The following is a 19,843-nucleotide window of genomic DNA, read 5'->3' as shown; positions in this document are numbered from 1 at the left end:
GGTCTAATTCACAGTCGCGCGGGTTATCTTTCTCTCCTGAGAGAAAATGACAGGAAGTTCAGTTTAGCACTTTGCGCTGCATCCAAAAGGTCCTGTTAACCCCACACCCCATAGCGTTCCTCCCTGAATGCACAGGAGAGCCTGTCGGAGACAGATAAATGATATGGCCCATATCGTGAGAATTGATCTTGACCTTGGTGCAACAGATGAGCCCGAAAAGCAGTACAGTCGCGTGCTGAATGCAAAATACACGCCTTATCTGGGGAAAAGTGGCTCAGAGGTTTCATCCTCCTCCCCGTCCTTATCACCGAAAACAGAAGTCGTGGAGGGGGGGGGTAAACGGTGCGGAAATCCTTCTAGCCTGCGCTGGACTCTGTGAGCCTGAAGCCGAGCGATTGTGGACGTGAAATAGGGAAACACAGAAGTGCAGGGCGTTCGGACCGAGATGTTGACGAGCTGAAACCACCCGGGCGGCCTAACAAAGTCCCCCCCGGGGTCCATGGTTTTCGCCCAAACTGGGACCCACGTTTCAATGGTACAACTCCCAGTTAGCCTAGCATCGCTACGGAGCGGCGGTACGCTGTGAGGGTTCTGTGTGCACATTCACGCGCCGCCGCTCAGCCCAGCTTCCTGTCGAAGGGGTATCTGCGTGGCTGCAGCACAACCGCTCCTTAGATATCGCGACTCTGGCAAAAGAGAAGGCTTCGTCGGAAACTGTGATGACGACTGACTTGTAGTTTGTGAGCACGTCCAGTGTCCCGCTGCGCGGCCTCGCAGCAGTCATTCGCCACAGGACAAGTGGATCCGTCCACGCTGAGGGCACCTCCACGCGTCCAAGTTGACCGGAGAAGCGTGTGGCAACAGAAGGGGTTATTATTCACACACGCGCTGGATTCATGAACTCAACTGGGGTCGGACTTCATCACGTGAAGAAAAGGCGGGAACTGAGCCGAGCACAAAAGATGACTTGGGTGCTTCCGGGCGACGCCACTCGGTGCGTTTTCAAAGGTTCCGTTATCAATCCCGTGCAGGCGCACGAGGGGGGCGGAGTGTTACCCAGCATGCACCGAGCGACGGCAAAGAAAAGCCCGGGGTACGTTGCCTACCTCATGGAGGTGACACGCAGGCTGCTGTGTGGACAGACAACCACACACACACATTCACACACACACTCACACACACATCTAGACGTCATGCTGCCGTTCCATTCACAGTTTATTCCTTGGGTTTAGTCTCCTAACTTACAGCTGCTGTCTATCAGCGACTGGTCAGGTTATATTGTTACGCTTGTGATAAAAGTACTGGCTGCACGCCATCAGGCATGTTTAGAGCACAGCAGGGCTGTATCTAAGGACATATAGTACAAGGAAAGATGGAAAACGCTTCATTCATGTAGGACAACACTACAGCGACAACACGATCCTGAAGGTGCACGCTCTACAACATCAGGAGAATACGTCACCTTCTCACCCAGAAGGCGGCGCGGGTACTGATTCAGGCTCTTGTCACCTCCCGCCTTGACTACTGTCTCTCTCTCTCTCTCTCTCTCTTCTCCCACACCACTCCTCCGTTCTCTTCACTGGTTACCAGTGGCTGGCCGAATCCACTTCAAAACATTGGTCCTCACGTACCATGGATGGGGTCCAGTCTACATCCAGGACATGGTGAAACCCTACATCCCAACCCGCACACTCGGCTCTGCATCTGCCAAGCTGCTTGTTCCTCCCTCACTGAGAGGAAAACACTCAACAAGATCACAACTTTTTGCTGTCCTGGCTCCTAAATGGTGGAATGAGCTCTCTGAGGACATCAGGACCGCAGAGAGCCTTTACATCTTCCGCCGCAAGACACACCTCTTCAGACTCTACCTCGACTAAAAAGACTAACAACTTGTAGCACTTAAATTGTACTTATAATGGCTCTTATATATAGGAAGTTGTAAATTGGCTCCTACTCCACAGTCAGAGAGATAATCTCATTGAGCTCTTGCAGAGTATCATCACTTTAGCTTGTTTCTGATTTTGGAAAATATCAGTCTCCTATACATCTTTCAAAAGTCGGCGGCCTTGGCCATTGATCGAAGAAAAGCATTTTGGTGCAGTTTTCCACAGCGTGAACAAGACCACAACTAGCAGCTTAACTTTCTAAGGTAGCGTGATCGCTGCAGTCATAGTCGACATAAACAGCAGGCCCATGTCACTCTTTTGTTTGTATTGTTGTCTGACACAGTTCGGTGGAAATGAACGCCCCTCCCTCCTTAGACTAAAGTCAGTGTGGCATAACAAAGAAACCAACCGGAGGAGCAACAGTTGGACTGTATCCTGTCATCCCAGTTGCACATTAACAATCTTACAGTCAAGTTTTAGACATGTGTTACACAATAATTTAAAAACCAATGGCGGTGTTATTTCCTTACATGGGCATTTTCAATGTGCTACTTAACCCCTTACTCAACTATTGAGTACAAATGCAATTTATATCAAACTTTTATATGAATGATATATAAAGTACATGTATAAGTATAGTGTACAGGTTGTAAAATATGAATACAATATAAATGTTAAATGACAAATACTGCTTATTATCGTGCATAATAATAATAATACATTATTGTAATGAACATAATAAGACAAATTAGTCTTGACAGGATTACTGCAGCAGAGTGAATGGTACAAGTTAACAAAGAGACGAATGAAAAGAAAACGGCATCTAAAAACACAATAAAAATGACGTAACACATACGAACTGTAACATAATCAAACTTTTTAATTGTATAGTATTGCACAGTGGATACATTTATTCGTACATGGCGTTTAATGAGTCTCGTACCTTGCCATTTGCATTTGAAAACTTATGAGAACGTTCTAACCTTAATTAAGTATTAATTATATACATCTATTATCTTTGCGTTCAGGCTATTACTGTGTCTTTACAATACATTGTAAAGCCCGACCTCCTTAGTGAAGAACTTGGACGGGCGTCGACCCCGCCCCTATATGGATGACGTCATTGCCATAACTCAAGGCGGAAAGCACCTGCGAGTCAGTCTGGGTCTGGAGGCGCTCGGTGTGCGACATGTCCTCCGCTTTACCAGACTGTCTCCGTGAGTTAACCCGTCCAAACCAAAGCATGGACAAGCTCTTGGTAAGTGTCTTCCTAAGGCAACTGTTTTATTTTGTTTTATTGAATGTGTAGAACAGTAAAAAAAAAGTAGCTAGAAAGTAAGTAGATTCCCCGTGAAAAACAAGTCCGAATCCGTCGATCGTACGCATGACGTCACACGATACAGTAACTTTCTGCCCGTGAGGCTTTCTGTTAGCCGTTCAAAGTGGGAGCTCATCTGTCACATCGGATGAATGGAAGGCGTTTTGTGGACTAAACGTGTCCCCGGGGCTTGTCCCCCGGTCTAACGTGTGTCCTCGCGGAATGTCTCGGTTGCCTGTGAGCTTCAGGTGCGAAATTCCTCTTCGGCGTCAGAGAGCAACAAGTGTTACTCAGTCATTCGTGCCCGGCTAAGCTTCCCGGTGTCCCCGACACGTCGCTTTGAAAGTTGGCATACATTGACTGCTGGGGGCTCAATAGTGATGATAGTAATTAGTTAAAAAGCAACGTTATTTTACCTACATTATGCCCAACTAGCCGTCTTCTCCCCGAAGTGTGGCACCGACCCACGGTTAAGAATACGCGAGTTTGAATTGCTCTTAGATACATCTAGGTGTATTCCTGGACATTTGCATTTGAATCGATTCAATATTAATCCCTGTTGTATTCGGCGCTGGGGTAGTCCTTTAAATGGCTTTATTGAAATGACATTTCAGCTTTTAAAACCTGGATTTTGAAATCAAATCTCTCCACAACCGATCGTGTCAAATCTCAGAAAGTTGAAATTGTTTTAAAATGTTGTTTTGGGGGCTTTTCTGCACGTTTCAAGCTTCCAAAGTTGTCTCTTTGTGTATTTTAGTTGGAATCGTCTTGCATACGTTTTTGTCACCCATCATTGACGTCACAGGGCCATTGTTTTGAGGGCATGTGACCTTAAAGGTGTGGAAATAAATCTGGTCATGCATGCCTTATTTGGTTGTCTTTTCCACCTGGCCAGGTATGGACTAAATGTGTGTTTGTCTTCTCTGGTAAAAATCGGTGTGTTTGAGATGACAGCAGTGTAGCTGATTTCCCTTTCATTGGACAGGTTTAAAGTGTCATGTCAATAGTAATCGTACCTACCTACCTACGCAGCCACGATTGTGGCCTGATCGGAAGTGCATTCCATCTGTGGGCACAGTCTGACGATAGGTTGCGTCATCTTAACCACCAGAAAATAACTCTTGTGTGTCTTTCTTCTTCGAGTTTTGGAGATTTTGTATATGTGTGTCAAAGTCATCTTTTCAAATTGCCTATGAAATGCAGAAGTTTTACCTCATCAAAATAATGGGGTCATCATTTAATAAAGCCTTTTTTCATAAATTAATGAATATATATATATATATGGGGTTGTTTTCAAAACTTTTAGTCCACTGTGTTCCAAAACAAAGAACCGCATTGAGATTGTGACACCCTTCAGTTATTTTTTTTTTTACTTCTCAATGTTGTGGCTGCAACTAACGATAAGTCCTTATAGATTAGTCTGTAATATTCTTTTTGATGAATATTGTCCTGAGAACCTTTTATTTTTCTCAAATAGTTTACACACGTCCATGAAGTTTCTAACAAGGATGTGTTTTAAGTATTTGGCCTTACACCAAGAGCAAACAGAGCAGACCCCCGCCCCTCCCCCCATCTCCACTAGATAGTCTCTCTCTCCTCCACCCACTCAGCGTGCAGCTGTAACCCCCCATCCCCCCACCCCCGGACTTGCCTGTTTGCCACAGACTTGGCACAAGGAGGATCTGGGTGTCTCTTAAACTTGAATTGAGAACTGAATTACTTTTTTGGGGGGGGGGAAGACATGAACTTGACTAGTTGTGGCTGATATACTTCCTGTCATTAGTCAACCCATTAGCCGAATGGCATCTTCTCTACGGTCAACGCAACATTATAATTGTTTCTTTTTACATTTCATCTTTTTTTCCCCCTTTTTAGGGATTTTACATTTTGATCTTGTTCCTCAAACCCTCGGAGGCGTCTCCGCTGTCCAACTGCAGGGATGGGCTGGAGTACACCAACGGCGTCTGCTGTTCCAAGTGCCCAGCCGGTAAGACGCTGGTTACCAGGAGGCTCGAGTTCATTGGAAGAGTCGATGAAGTGGTACATTTTTGGATTATTTGTGCGTTTCGTGTGTGTGTGTGTGTGTGTGTGTTAGGTAAACGCCAGGCGTCACCCTGCACCCGACCAGGAGAAGCGGGGACGTGTGAGGAATGCGATGACGGGACCTTCACCGAGCACGCCAATGTGCTGAATCAATGCTTGAAGTGCACGCGGTGCCGCGCAGGTCATTCTGCTCGACAGATAAAAAACACACTGAACTATTTGAAATGGCTCCGAGCTAATGAGCACTCCCCCCCCGTCACTTTCACAGATCAGGAAGTTGTAAGGCCGTGTACTCACACTCAGGATGGTGAATGTCAGTGCAAAGCGGGGCGCTTCTGTGCCCCTGACCAGGCGTGCGAGGTGTGCAAGAAGTGCTCAAGGTGAGTGAAAGCTTAACCGAACCTAGAACACACCTGAGGTCGCGTTCATTCCAAGTGAGTGGTCCAAGATGGATTTGGTTTTTTTCTACTTGTACACTCATTTCTCAACACATTTGGAGTCCTCAATGTTTTTCGTTCCTATTTTTTCTTTCTCCAAACTAGGTGTAAAGAAGATGAAGAGCTAGTGAGGAACTGCACCTCCACTAGCAACACAGAATGCAAGAAGAGGCAGCTGCAACCTACCTCTGCCTCAGGTACACCACTCAGTGACTCCTGACACCAGACCCACAGAGACATGCATGCCATTTTTTTCCGACCTGATTTCCAGGCCAAAAATGCATTACTTTGACTTTACATAAATTTGAAGCTGCTACACCAGAAAAATCCCAAAGCTCAACATGTATTTTTTTCATAATCTGGTACTAATAGTTGTCAATTGTTTTCTTTGTTTTTCTCAGGAAATGCCTGGGTGTTTGTGCTGCCTATACTCGCTTTAGGACTACTCGCAGGGATATTTATTGTGTGGAAATGTCTAAGAGGAAGAGGTATGTAAAAAAAAAGGAAAATCAAGATAATGTACAAATCCTAATATCCTCCATTTTTTCCAGGTTGTGTAAATGGCGATAAAGAATAGGGCAACGTTTCAATAGCTTTTTAAAGATTTTATTTCTTTTAAGGTTTATTTGGTCTGGAAGAATAAGCTCTAGTGGAATTCCTGATCCGCCTGAATGCCGCAATGACAACCGGTCGACAGGCGCCATCAGGAGATTAAGCCAGTGGAAATCCTAGTGTGCAGTGTGACACAACACTTGCGTTGTTGCTCTACTGCTGCCTTGATCGGTTTCGTGGTAGTTAATACAGCACCTTTTTTTTATTTATTTTTTTTAAAGAATGCAGTGATACAAGAGCAAATGCTTTTTATGTGCCAAGCCAGCGTGACTTTGCTTAAACGAAACAAACGGAGCGTGCAAGTCCAGGCGGGGTATTTGCCTTCATCAATCAGCCCAATCACGAGTTTGTTAGTCATCCTGTTGGTAAACTCCTCCCAGTCAACACCACTCATCGCTGTGGCCACAGGCGTTATTACCTGTGACTGTTATTAAGTTCTGATTTATCTGTCAGAGTCACATGTCGGTGCTGTGAAATGGCTGCTCCTGGATTTTGGGGAAACTCCTTAAATTGCGCAATCCTCTCTTCATTTTCCCCCTTCAGGCTCTCCGATGAATCCACACGGATGGAAAGCTGGAAATGTGAGTTCCTTTTTCATAATGCTTTTTATATATATATTTCACTTACTGTAAAATGAAACAAATTGCAGTATCATGAAAGCCAAATGCAGATATTATGGATGAATTAATACAGCAGCCCATACTGAAATCCAGACCGTTTCTTCTTTGCTTCTTTGTTCGTTCCTCTCCAGCCCGACAGCGACGACTGTGCTGACGAGGACGTCAACGACCGGAGCAACGGAGGCACCCAGAGGCTCGGCTGCCTGAACGTGACGATGCCGTGGCACCTGGTGAGGGCCGCAGAGGGCGAGCGGAAAACGCTGCGCCACAGCCCCGGCAGCTCGACCAGTAGCTCCGAGCGCAGTCTAACCGGCTTCCCCGCCTCCCCCGCCTACCCCGCACCTCCCCCCCGGGCCGCCCCCACGGCCCCCGTGCAGCCCGACCGCAGGGTGAGAGTGACCGCTGTTATCCCCGCCCTCTGATCCTTTGCTCGCCTCCTCGCTTCTTTCCCTCCCGTGTGCTTACTGCTCATCGTGTCCTTAGTGAGGCTTTGTCCTCTCATGCCGGAGTCGTCATTATTCATACGAGACACCACATGTTGCATTGGGGGACGTTACCACTACAGTGTTTGCTGCAGTAATGTATATCTTAACGTATCAGAGCCTTGAAAGGTGCAGTGGCTGAGTTGAGTCACTTCCCTCGTTAAAGATTAACTTGAAATATTTCCTAATTGGCCTGCATTTCTTTCCACTTGACCCTGAAATACATGTTTGCATTTACAGCAGAAGTTGAACTCTGGTCATAGGAATGTCACCAGACCTCTTTGTATATTAATGATTGTTTGTCATTTAGGAGGAGGAGGAGGAGGAGGAGGTGTTCCCCAAGCTTGTTGCTGTGAATGGTAAAGTTCATTTTATTACCCTCCTCTCATTACTTGGCTGCACATGGAGCAGTGTGACCCACTGTTACCCCGCCCCCTTGTTGTTGCAGCCCCGCTTTGACTCATTCTCTTAAGTCCTAAATGTGTCTCCCAGCTCGAATGAACGTCTTTGCCCTCGCCCCGCAGGAGAAGAGTCTCTCCGGAAGTGCTTTGAGTATTTTGAAGATGTGGACGTCCACCTGCACAAGAAATTCTTCCGCCACCTCAATGTCTCCGACAACGTGATCAAAAGCAAGGACCACCTTCCCTACGATGACAGGATCCACGACCTGCTCACCATTTGGGTGGAGAAGGAGGGCCGGGGCGCCACCTTAAACGACCTGCTGACGGCGCTGCTCAACTTGCACCAGAGGCGCACCGCCGAGATCATCAAGGAGAAGGCGATGCGCCACGGCCATTACAATGTGGAAGCTTAGGGGGGTGTTCGGAAACCAAGGCAACCTGGTTTACCTTGCTTTCTATACACTGAACCTCACGGGTATCACTAATGACTCCAGATGGACCGGTTCTATTGGCCCATTCTGGTCAGATCTCGAGGCCTTCCATCATGGTGGGTTTGGCGGTTCCCCCCCCCCCAAACACGTTGCCACGCTGTACAGCTCCCATGTGTAAGCTTTCAGTCTGCCAGCTCTAAATTAGTTGGGGTGCTTTCTAACTGCAATGAGATTTCCTAATTTCATTACAAGAAGTATTTGCCGTCCTGATTTACAGTTCCTCTGTGTCTATTGTTTCACATAGTAACTCTGGTGTTAATCAGACCTTTATTTATGATTTTTTTTATCATTTCTTAAGATGCATTTTATTTATTCAGTCACAAAAAAACATTCTGTTCTGTCCTCAGGGATAAATGTCTTAACTGTGACAGGGAGCAAACATGCAGCTATGAAACAAAAATCCTTGAAATCAAAAGGTTTAAAGGTTGAAGTTATCAAGGTAGAGATCAACTATGTTTGGTGTTGTTCAAATAGTGCCTTCTCTGCCTGACTTGTTTGAATATACATGCATGCATGTTGCCTTCATGCATGCATGTTCATTTAAGAGTGTGATTTTACTCAGCGGTTCAGAACTTTCTCTGAGCGCCTGATCCAAATGGATGCACTTTGGTCAGTCCTGACCTCCAGACTGACAGCGGGGAGGCTTACAAAGACCCACTTGTTTACTGTGCCTTGCCTTGCCTATCATTTTACTGATGATTTAGTCATGTTACATTTCACTTCTCGCTCGAAATCTCAGTTCCTGTCTTTGTCAGTGAATTGTTTTTTTTATTACAAGTTGTTCAGGCTGTGATTTCTTAAAGTGGGTTAAAAGTTGAAATACTACTGGTTTGGAACAATTTGGTTGCCTTCTTCCAACATGGTGGAACTGTTTCTTTATTTGTGCGTGGGGGGGGGGGGAGATTCTTACCACCCCCAGGGTCTGCCCACTATGCAGCGCTGCTCCACTATTCCACATGTTGTTCTTTAGTGCTAATCATGGTGAAACGTTGTGTAAAAGAAGGCATTTGTTACTTGAAAAGATATTCAAGTTGGGTTCCTAGCTAAAAACCTGTGTCGCACTATAGCATTGTGTTAACACTTGTTGATGAATTTAACTTCAGCATACATTTTGCTTTTAATGATTAACGGAATAAAGACCCTTTCCAGCCAATGTGCCTCAATGATCTGTCTAAAAACTGCACATAAATATCACCACGCAAGTTCTTTGCACTAAAGCTCTAAAAGGTAACACCCATATATCTTCAACTGTAAAAGAAATCCCTGATTATACCTGATTGGTCAGGGCTGGTGTGACAGGTTGTACCATCAAATGTCTTTGCCTTAATCTCCCTGTGGTTATTCTGACATTTTCAATGTCCCCTCCCCCCCTCTAAAGTTACACATATTCTAGTGCAGAGTCTAATTACAGATAGTTAACCGATTACCTGTGTCTAAGTTACATTTGAAGACAGTCCGCTGCTGACTTTTATTCCCCAAAACTCAAAGCTATCCCATTGCATTTTAATAACCCTTTTCTCAGTAAATATATGTACACACAGTAGGCAGGCACATAGCACGGGTTTAAATAACGGCTCCGTTCGGTTCGAGTGTCCCATCGCGATCTGTACATGTGGTTTCATCCAATCTACATGTCAAGCTGTCTGTGGGAAAAACCTCAGTGACTCAAACTGCAGCGCTCTCTGTGGCGCGTAACTTTGGTATAATTCATTCAAACAGGAAGATGTACATGACATCGAGTCATCCGCTCACTCAAAGCGCTTTAACGCAACATGTCATCATGAACCCATTCACATATCCATGGTGGGGGAGGGACACAGGCCCACCAGGACTTTCTATCCCTTTGTGACCGCGCTCTACGACTAGGACTAGGACGAATAGGACTAATTTGAAGGTTAAGACGGTGACGGACTTAGTGAGACCAAGGGTTTCCAAGGTTACGATATTTATTTCCAAACGAGCATTGGCAAGATTTTGAAAGACGGGATGGCGTCACACAGGGTCAAGTGGTAGATGGGTGCCACTTCCCCTTTAAAGGGCGTCAGCTACGGCTACGGACAAATATACAGCTCCCAGAGGGCCTTATGACTCACACAGGTGTTTAGGCCACCTGATTAAGGGGAGGGGGGGAAAGGGTGAACCCGGGTGAAACTGACAGGAAGGAACGCAACGAGAAGGAACTGGTGGCAGTGACTCAGCCTGGTTAAGTTGTGCGATTGGGAAATGGTTTTTCTCCTCCGGGGCGCTTAAAGTTGTTCGTAGTTCTTCTTGGATCTTTATTTTTGTGGAAACAAGTTACCTGAGTTGGCCATGATACAGGTGAATAAACCATTTTTCTTCATTTAAAACACTCTGATGGTTATTTCTCAGCTCTCCTGCACTGGCCGTAAGGACCATGTACCTTATTGTATGTACATGTCGTTTTATCCTGCAAGCCTCATGATTAAAACGAGCGACCAAATGCACAAACACTCGGGTGTGGATTATATAGTGGAGGCCACTTAATTGGTTACCAGGAAGTAAGAAGGGAGTTGGGTCTAGCCATCCCTACGGTGGGCCAGGAGGGACATTTCACTGCCGAATGTGACACATCCAGCGACATTGGGAGCAATTTGGGGTCATGTGTCTTGGCTAAAGGTATTTTGTGAACATGTTTTCCTGACACGGTGCCATGGAGCGGGCCTGAGGCACCTCGCCGGTGCCCGAGAGAACTTCTCCCCGGTGCCGCGCCCCTTTGTGTCGCCCAAGGAGCCCCCTTTGTCTGCCGCGTAACGACTTCATGACCAACGTTGCGTCCTCGTTGGCGCTCTTGGCCGCCTCGTTCTCTCCGTCCATCACTCGGGAAACAACCCGCTGCGTTAGCAGCTCATTTGTGCCGTTGCCATTACGAATATGGATGTGGTAACCCGGGCCCGTCGATTCAGACACCGGCCCGAAAGCCAGTGCGTTCCATCGAGGTGTCGCAGGAAACATTGAGCCAAGTGGTGCCTCGGCTGTCTGGCTGCCATAAATCAGACTAATGCGCAGCCAGGAGAACGTTGTTACACATGCTGACAAATGACCACTCGGGGGGGAAAAGAGGTGATTTCAAGGTGCGTATCTATTACACATCTGAGAGCCGCGCTGCTCTGCGCCAGCGTTGTACTTTGTTACACGGAACACAAATGTGTTTGACTTTGAAAATTGAAATCAGCCCGTGCTGATAGAGCTCGTGCCTTCTCGAATATGACGGTTTTGTTTTTTTCAAGCAGAAAATAAAATCTATTTATACATACAGTAGAAATACCTATAATAAGTCCAAATGGTAATGGGTGTTAAATTGGTTCTGAAATCAAAGGTGAGCGATCCAACAAGCCAACTGCTCTTCTCTCATTTAATTGAGATTCTAAAAAGATTGTATTAAAACTCTATGAGTTCTGAACACATTCATATCTCATCCTGATTGGATTTCATGACCTGCTGTGCAGCGAAAATGGAAAATGAACACCGAAGCTCCTCTTCCCAAGATCACAGGCTTTGACTTTCAGAACTGACAAGGCAGCATTTCACTTTCATTGAAGAGGTCAAGGGGCACTGACCGAGCGGCCCTTTTAGACAAGTTTGGTATAAGAAGAATTTTATTTTAGAACTTTAACCCACTCACAGTATATTTTCAGTTCATGAATGTTAACTGTAATATTTTGGTTGAGGATAAAAATGTTTTGTCTCAACCTGTCTTTTGGTTGCAACAAAAAATAGTTTGGGGTACTTGGTCATGAACCAGATTCAATTTGCCCAAACACAATAAAAGGTCAAAGGATCACCCAATTCGTACTGCTTAATCATTTGGAAACCACAAACGACTGGATTCGTTGGATGGTTCAGAGATCTCAATGAGTAATTGAACATGTGAAATCCTCCTAAGGGTGTCAACCCCGAACCCTGGGTGCCAGTCGGGGATCATGTAAAGTCCCTAGGAGTCATCAACCAGTGGGCCGACTGGTGCCATGTCCGTGGCAGGCCAAAGAGCACTTCAGTCATTACATGTTCTGAAATAACGGTGTGGTTTTAAAAATCTGCCAATGCACTCAATCAACTGCAACCCAATATACCCCTCAAACAGATGACTTATAACGTATAAGAAGCATGCAGATTAAATGACGCTGAAGTGCTTCGGAGCATCAGCCTGGAGTATTTTACGATCTAAACACAATTTGCCAGATCACATTTAATACAAAGGCATGGTGTCTGAGAGGTGTCTTGTTCCAACCCAACAATCATCCTGGAGCCTTTCGATGAATAGAAACGTCAGCATTTGACGATCCATGGCCTGCTATGGCAGCTGAATGACAGTAATATCAACTTAACTCATCGGTAAGTCCGTTTTACAACCAAACCCCTCAGCTTTAAAAACACGGAGCTCTGCCAGAGACCATGCACACATTCTGAGGGACAAAGAGAGCCCAACAAATGGATATAAGAGGTACATGGTGGCTGCAGAGCTCAGAAGGAAAATTGAGAGCAATGAAGCAGCTGCTGACCCGTCTCGCAGAAAGAAAAAAAAAAGGATTGCCCAGGGAAATAAAGCAGAGAGCGGGACAAGGAAACAACCAGAAGGAGCAGACGTGCAGTGAGGAACCAGTATGGTGCTGATGGAATCCCACAAAGATATCTCTGAATGTAGGAACTTTGGCAAAATATTCATAATTGTATTTCTATTTGGTTCCATAGGAAGAACACAAATGCATTTAAAAATAAACCAAAACATAAATATGGAAGGTGGCGGATGGATTTAGGGAGTGTAGCATCTAGAAAAGAAAAGTTCTAACACTTTTGTCATCTTTGGAAAGAGATAATATATTAATGTTAACCAACAACCAATTAAGGGCGCCCAAAGATCCCATTTGATGCTCCACACCCTTTGACTCCTTTAGCCTCGAGTAGTCTGTCCCTATTTTGCTGCAGTTTCCTGACATTATTGGTAAGACCCCATGAAGCCCAGCTGCCTCTCCGGTGAGTCCATTCCCATTCTGCTGATAACGGCTCCATCGGGTTTCGTGGGGCTGGAGGCAGAGACCCAAACACCCGCAGTGTGTGCGTGAAACCAAAAGGCCTTCTGGGAACACAAAACCGGTAATAAAGCACTGTTCAGTTCACATCCCTTCAATTTGAAATCCCATTTTCATCACCATTGTGCCCGCGTTCATTCGAGGATGATGACTTGCATTTTCTCTGACACAATTCCCGTTGCATGCGTGTAAGTGCTCCTCAGACAGGATGCCGGGTGTTTCTTATGGGCAATTTTGGACTGAATAGTGCCTGATTTTGAAGAAGGCCATGGTAATCACTCTATTCAGGCCAAGTAAGAGGAGGATTAAAACAGCTGGCCAGTCTTTATCCTCGGAACTCTGTTAATGAGCTTTGAAAGAGAAATAAAAAGGGATTCATTCTCTTTTTTTTGGCCCTGAGGGTTTCTTCTCAGGACATAAAGGGGCGATGGAAGTGAAATTTATCTCTAAAATATGAAGCTGCGCAAGAGATACAGAGTGTAAAGTTTAAGCTGCTGCCTCCTTTGATGGAAACGAGGGGAAATTTGCCCCCGTCCCTTAATCTGAATTTGTGATACTGATGTACGACTCCGCGGAGAATAACTTGTAAAATGGAGAAAAGGTCACTGTGACAGGATTCAGGATGACGGTTCCACAATGAGCAGACATCATTTTTATTTAGAGTCTATTCGCCACCGATAGATCAGAATGACATCACAGTTTGGAGTCCATTCCACCGTTATTAATAACCCAAATTTGAGTTTCAGTAGGAGTCCCAAGACGGAATTGTTTCTTTATACGCTGAACTGCTCTGAGACAAGTTAGCTGGCGTACATTAAAGGACAATGAAAAATAAATGCTTTTAATTTATTCCTACACTTTTTTTTTTAAATTTATGTTGTAAAGACTTCAGTTAATTGAAATGTCATCACTACAATTTAGATATTGTTTTGAGAACAAGACCAGAGTTAAACAGAGACAAAGGGACAAAACAAATTGAAATATGAAGAAGAAAGAAGTTCAATAAGCCATGGAGAGATTCTACCATCTGCTGCACACAGTTGCTGCATGCACAAAAGGGCAAATTTGAAATAAAAGTCCTTGCAGTGTAAACTTGCAAAAATGCATGGGGAGTGCATTATTTACTAACTGTATGATGAATCTCCATGTGTGCATACTCGGTAAAAGTTTGACGTATTGATATCAGCCGAGAAGTAATCCCTCAACATTCTTATCGTGGATGTGTCATCATTTCAATTTCCATAGTGTGCTACTTTTTCAAATTGATTATTTTATTTTTTCATTTTTTTTCTGCAAGCCATGAGTATGAGTAAAAACCTTCTGTAATAAATGTGAACCAAAATGCACAATTAAAATATTAAAGAAAACTGGTACTACTAAAGATAATAGAGTCAGTAAAATAATAATAGATTTTCCAAACCAAGAGTTAAGATGAAAATATTAATTAATTAACCCTATTATTGTGAAAACCTGCATTTTGTTTTACTTGGTGTATTGTCTGTCGTATTGCCATACGCATAAGTCCTTTGAAATTAATCCAAGTTTATGTGCTACAGCACTTCATAGCACCCTTGTTTTACACGGACTTTGCACAAAAGCTTTTAAGTGCATGAAACAGAGTCAGAAACTGGCCCACGCTGCCTGCAGGTGGAGCTGGAATACAACAGATCTCTGCGGGCCATAATGCACCCAGAGCTGTCTTCTTACGGGGGTTCTTCTGGGTTCTTCTAGGGTCATAAGGTCACTCTCAGCACCGAGACACAAATCACGTATCGAGGCAAAGCGGTTACATAGTGATTCGTTTGAATTTCAGTTCCAATGTTAATTGTTAATGATTAGCTGATATTGGGGTCCAGAGGTGAGCGAGAGACTAAATTAACTACACTTCCCATAAGGCTTTGCGCTGTCAATACGGAAATGGTTTAGGTCAATATCTCTTCCTGAAGTGATTTTTCTTAACCTGTGTTTTTATTCCCCCTCGTCTTTATAAATGGAGTGTGTGTGTAAACGAGGTACACTAATATACGCTTTTGGACCCTGTCAGTGCTCCGGACCTCGCTTTAAAACACGCTATTTGAACATATGCCCGCTGCCAGTTGACGTCGTGTCGACTAAACGCTGAGGTTTTGTTGCACTAACTTGTTGACTTTGTCCCTTTTGAAAAATGTCCGCAAAACGTTGTTGTGCTGCGCTTTTCAATTGAACGAACCTTTGGTCATTTCCTGCAGCAGCAGTCCACAGTGCATGTGTTTTATTACTCTACACCGACAGTGGTTGCCGATACCCCTCGTCTCCCAGCCGGTCCCCCCCCCCCTGTGAGTACCTCCCCATCAGGACCCCGGGCAGCCGGGCTGAACGTGGAAGTGAACCCTCCGGGGAACCGTGGAAACACGAAGTGAGAGCAAACGGCGCGGTGAGTAACAGGTAGAGGGAAACCTCACTAAAGAAAAGTCCCAGACGTGTAATGTCAGGTCCAGTAGTGCGCAGCAGGACGTGGTGTCAGTGTCCAGGTAAGGCATCCAGCTCTGGGGCCGGTTTTTGAAATGAAAGCCCATTTCTGACGTGATTTCGATATGAACAGTAGCAGTCAAAGGAAACGAGAATCATTTGTATTGCAGTTTTTGCTTGCTTCCAAAGGACAAACTGAGATAGTTAAAAGTAATTTTATTTTACTCAGGCTTTTGTGTTGATGATTATTGCTGGTATTCATTTAGTTCAGTGAAGGTTGATCTATACAATATTTCAACCGGGTTAGATTGGATTGAAAAGAAGAAGTTGTGATCACACACATTTGAAAGGATGTTGCAACAATGACTAATTCTGGTTTCGACAGAAAAAAAAAAACACATAACACATATCAACCAAAATTAGCTCTTACCAGCGGTGCGGCGAAATATAGTTCAGCGACCGTAGAATAATTCTGTTTTAATAAGTGTACGCTATATTTTGAATATTTTTCCCCTGCTCCACCTTGCCTTCAAAAATCTGTTTTTATTAACTGACGCTATTACATTGATATGTGTGTTCCCTCAAAGCTTCAAGACCTCAACCGAAACAGTGTTATTATGTGGATTTGGTGAACCGAAACACTTACGTCATAAAACAAGTGATTCTAAATGATGTAAAAAACAAGCATACACTTAAACAACTTTCCGTGGCTAACTTAAACGTTAACTCCACACTGGCTAATGATACAAACCACATGAAAACCTGCTTAAAATCATCAAAACTTCAAAACTATCCCTTTTTCCGCACATCCAGGCATCCTTCAACCTGCTCCCTGACCAATCAATGCTTCCTGTGCAGCGACTCGCTCGGGTTGGGATTGTCTGTTTTGATTCAAGTTCTTCTCCTGGGTTCAGACCACGCGACTCTGCAGGATGTGGTCCATCGTGAGCTTCTACACATGCTACCTGCTGTGCTTGGGCCTGAGCCTGGCCTGCATGGTGTGCGTGTGTTTGTGGAGCAGCCAGTTCCGGGGCGGCTTCGCCTGGGATGCGTCAGCGCTGCAGTTCAACTGGCACCCGGTGCTGATGGTAGCTGGCATGATTGTGCTGTACGGCAATGGTGGGTGCCTTTTTTCGGGGGGGGGGGGGTGAAACTGTTTCCTTAGTGTTCCTCGCTTCTATTTTACTTTGGGTGACAGTCTGTATTGAGATAATTACACATTACAGGCTTCATAGAGACCAAGCATATCATTAAATGCTTAAAATTATTTCAAGTTGCATAATTTTCAACTGGCATCCATGGAAAATCTAGGTGGAAACACACTTTTTCTAAGTAGAATACCATTAGATTCTCAATGTGTAATGCATGTACAGTGGATCTGTATCGGTGGACAGTATGGATCTAGGAGGGCATCCTATAGAGGCCCATTCACAGCACCACACAGATCCTACATTCCCCATAAAGGAACAATGCCCCTGTCTCTCAAACCCACTGCCCCCAGTTTGTGATACAGACTCTCCGAGATGCGTCTTTGGGCTTAAATCACGTGAACTAAAATGTCTTTGTAACACAGAGGGCATCTATTTCCTGCAGGAGCCGTCTTGTACCGCGTCCCGCTGACCTGGGGTCAGAACAAACTGCCCTGGAAAGTGTTGCACGCCGCGGTGATGCTCCTCGCCCTGATCCTGTCAGTCGTGGGGCTGTGCGCCGTGTTTGACTTCCACAATGCTCACAACACTCCCAACCTCTACTCCGTGCACAGCTGGGTTGGAATTGTGGCGATGGTTCTCTTCGCCATGCAGGTACGCTTAAACGCACAGAGAGAGTTTCTGTTCTCAGTCTCTCAATCGTCCTTTTGTGTGTTCACTGCGTGTCCCCATCCATTCGTGTGGGTGCAGTGGGCGGCGGGCGCTGCTGGCTTCCTCCTGCCCTGCTCACCCAGCTCACTCCGTGCTCTCCTGAAACCGGTCCACGTGTGGATGGGAGGCAGCATCTTGTGTCTCAGCATCGCTGCCTGCATCTCAGGAATCAACGAGAAACTCTTATTTGTTTTGTGAGTCACGCCACAATTTGCATTTACTCCCCTATGACTATTTTTTTAAAGATTTGAGGATTTAAAATTTGCATCTTGAATGCCTTTTCTCCGCAGCAAAAGCGGTACGGGCGCAACGTACGCTGACCTTCCGCCCGAGGCCATGTTGGCAAATTTTCTGGGAGTTTTAATTGTAGCCTTCGGCCTGGTCGTCCTGAAGATCTTGTCCTACCGCGAATGGCAGCGACCAGAGTGCAGACCTCCGGACCTGGCTTACACGGTGAGATTATATACATATATCTATATCTATGTTACATCAAACAGACCATGGGATATATTTGAAACAATGATATAATAATCATTCGTGTCTACTCTCTCCCACAGCCATTGCTTGAAGAAGAAAATGAGTGAAGGACATTTTTTAAATGCTCAGCCAAAGCCGTCCTTGCATAATCAGTTTAACCTTCATAGATCACAATTCACTTCATCAATCCAAAAGATCGACTTTGAATGTACACGCAGATGTCTGAGCCCTGTGCAAATGATCTAATATTAAATGATCTATAATCTGTTTTGAGTGTAAATATTTATTTCACAAAATTAAAATATAGTTTGCTTTCGCCCAAACGTTCTCCTTGTGCACTGTTTAAAGTGCCAGCTAAGATAATCTTGACTGTCAGAACATTTTGAAGGCGAGGGATAACTGGCAGATTTTATAAAATTGCTGTTCAAACAAAGACAGTCTCCATCCAAACTGACTGACTGCACAAATGGACGAACATTTCCATCTCTGGGTGTGCAGAGCTGGTCGAGACAGACCCCGAAAGACGGTGAGGTTCTAATAAGTACTGACTAAGGGGAGGTGAATCCTTTTTTTGTTTGTGTCACAATAAAAAAGTATTTGGCACCTTGAAAGTACTATGCTTGTTGTTTTGATCTAATTGGAGAAATATATTTAAGTCTTTCTGAATTCTAGTTTGTAATCGTACAAAAAGAGGCTGGAGGGGGGTGCAATATATATATCTATAGTCACATGGCAGCAATATAGAATGGCAAAGATGTCCTCTGTATTTTCATCCTATCCCCCCTCTTCAGTCACAGCTGGACTCAGCTGTGCAGAAATGAAAGAGGAAGATGAAGAGGATTCATGCCCCACTGATCGTGGTCACTGCTCCATGTGTTGTCTTTGTCTCAGAAATGAAAGCGCCGGCCGCGGTGCGGTCTCCATTGGGGCTGCAGAAACTAAAAGCGAGAGTGAAGGAACACGTGAGCAGCATATGACACCGCAACAAAAGCCGTAAGTGGTACAACGTACCTCCTGAAAGACGCAATCGGTGTCAGACGACTCACACAAAAAATCCAAAGCAGAACCCACTCGCCTCTAATGTGTGACCCTTTCTGAGGAGAAATCTGAGCAAATTGAAAGGCCACAAATATGACAAGATTATTTTTTAAGAACCCACTTGTGTTGTGTCATATGCCTTAACACAACATACTGTATATATTAAAAAACACATTCTAGTGTAGCCAAAGTGGAACATTAGCTTTTTGTTATATTTTGTTTGCCCAGGAGCCTAATGAGTTTAGCAGTTTATAGAGTAAAACTCCTACTCCTCCTTTGATTTATTTGCACATCCCCAGTGTTTTTTTAAAATCAATATCTTGATCAATCTGACTGTTTTAAAACGTTGTGGTTGCCATCAATGCAAAAATGTTGCGACCCCTTGAAGGCCAATGACCGGCAGTCATGTGATCCATTGTGAATACAGGATGAAAACTAAACTAAATTGTAAAAGTTTCAAAAGTGTAAAAGAAGAGTTATTACAAGATAGCACATGAACACTGTTATCCATGTAGTTGAATTAGTGTGGTGTGATATAAAGGGATAGCTTTATGACGACTCCCAACCCGCGTGAGTTTATCACGTATATGTGTATCTAGTGTTTCCACGTTAAAAAGATGATCTGCCATTAACTTTTCTTCAAGGTTATTTAACGGTTACCTCGGCGTGGTTTCCCACTTTTT

General features: G+C 44.6%; 2 protein-coding genes across 6 annotated transcripts; both read left to right on the top strand.

Annotated features, from left to right (window-relative positions):
* Positions 1–992: 992 nt before the first annotated feature.
* Positions 993–9,504, top strand: hdr (hematopoietic death receptor). Its single transcript, XM_037483565.2, has 11 exons — positions 993–1,093; positions 2,915–3,144; positions 5,080–5,191; positions 5,300–5,428; positions 5,516–5,627; positions 5,790–5,881; positions 6,086–6,172; positions 6,840–6,877; positions 7,048–7,305; positions 7,709–7,757; positions 7,923–9,504. Exons 2-11 carry the CDS (start codon positions 3,076–3,078, stop codon positions 8,210–8,212), a joined length of 1,236 nt encoding a protein of 411 aa, XP_037339462.2. The 5' UTR covers positions 993–1,093; positions 2,915–3,075; the 3' UTR covers positions 8,213–9,504.
* A 5,727-nt stretch (positions 9,505–15,231) lies between these two features.
* LOC119225639 (lysosomal membrane ascorbate-dependent ferrireductase CYB561A3) lies at positions 15,232–18,390 on the top strand. Of its 5 annotated transcripts, none has more exons than XM_037483644.2 (7): positions 15,232–15,461; positions 15,610–15,751; positions 16,600–16,905; positions 17,380–17,588; positions 17,685–17,839; positions 17,936–18,098; positions 18,203–18,390. In XM_037483644.2, the coding sequence occupies exons 3-7, from the start codon at positions 16,719–16,721 to the stop codon at positions 18,227–18,229; spliced, it is 741 nt and encodes a 246-aa protein (XP_037339541.1). In that variant the 5' UTR covers positions 15,232–15,461; positions 15,610–15,751; positions 16,600–16,718; the 3' UTR covers positions 18,230–18,390. The 5 variants fall into 5 exon arrangements, with proteins under 5 accessions (XP_037339541.1, XP_037339542.1, XP_037339540.2 ...); XM_037483645.2 differs by having other exon boundaries at positions 15,610–15,848; XM_037483646.2 differs by having other exon boundaries at positions 15,235–15,350.
* The last annotated feature ends 1,453 nt before the right edge of the window (positions 18,391–19,843 follow it).

This window comes from Pungitius pungitius, chromosome 5 (assembly GCF_949316345.1).
Source record: "Pungitius pungitius chromosome 5, fPunPun2.1, whole genome shotgun sequence".
In the NCBI taxonomy this organism is placed as follows: Eukaryota; Metazoa; Chordata; class Actinopteri; order Perciformes; family Gasterosteidae; genus Pungitius; species Pungitius pungitius.
This window is presented reverse-complemented; position numbering and strand designations above follow the sequence as displayed.

What these genes read in the sequence shown, in the direction of transcription:
- LOC119225639 (XM_037483644.2), top strand. Translation starts at nt 16,719, where the DNA reads ATGTGGTCCATCGTGAGCTTCTACACATGCTACCTGCTGTGCTTGGGC. An exon ending in GATTGTGCTGTACGGCAATG is followed by an intron (nt 16,906 to 17,379) that starts GTGGGTGCCTTT and finishes TATTTCCTGCAG; the next exon opens with GAGCCGTCTTGTACCGCGTC. An exon ending in CTCCGGACCTGGCTTACACG is followed by an intron (nt 18,099 to 18,202) that starts GTGAGATTATAT and finishes TCTCTCCCACAG; the next exon opens with CCATTGCTTGAAGAAGAAAA.
- hdr (XM_037483565.2), top strand. Translation starts at nt 3,076, where the DNA reads ATGTCCTCCGCTTTACCAGACTGTCTCCGTGAGTTAACCCGTCCAAAC. An exon ending in AAAGCATGGACAAGCTCTTG is followed by an intron (nt 3,145 to 5,079) that starts GTAAGTGTCTTC and finishes CCCCCTTTTTAG; the next exon opens with GGATTTTACATTTTGATCTT. An exon ending in CTGTTCCAAGTGCCCAGCCG is followed by an intron (nt 5,192 to 5,299) that starts GTAAGACGCTGG and finishes TGTGTGTGTTAG; the next exon opens with GTAAACGCCAGGCGTCACCC.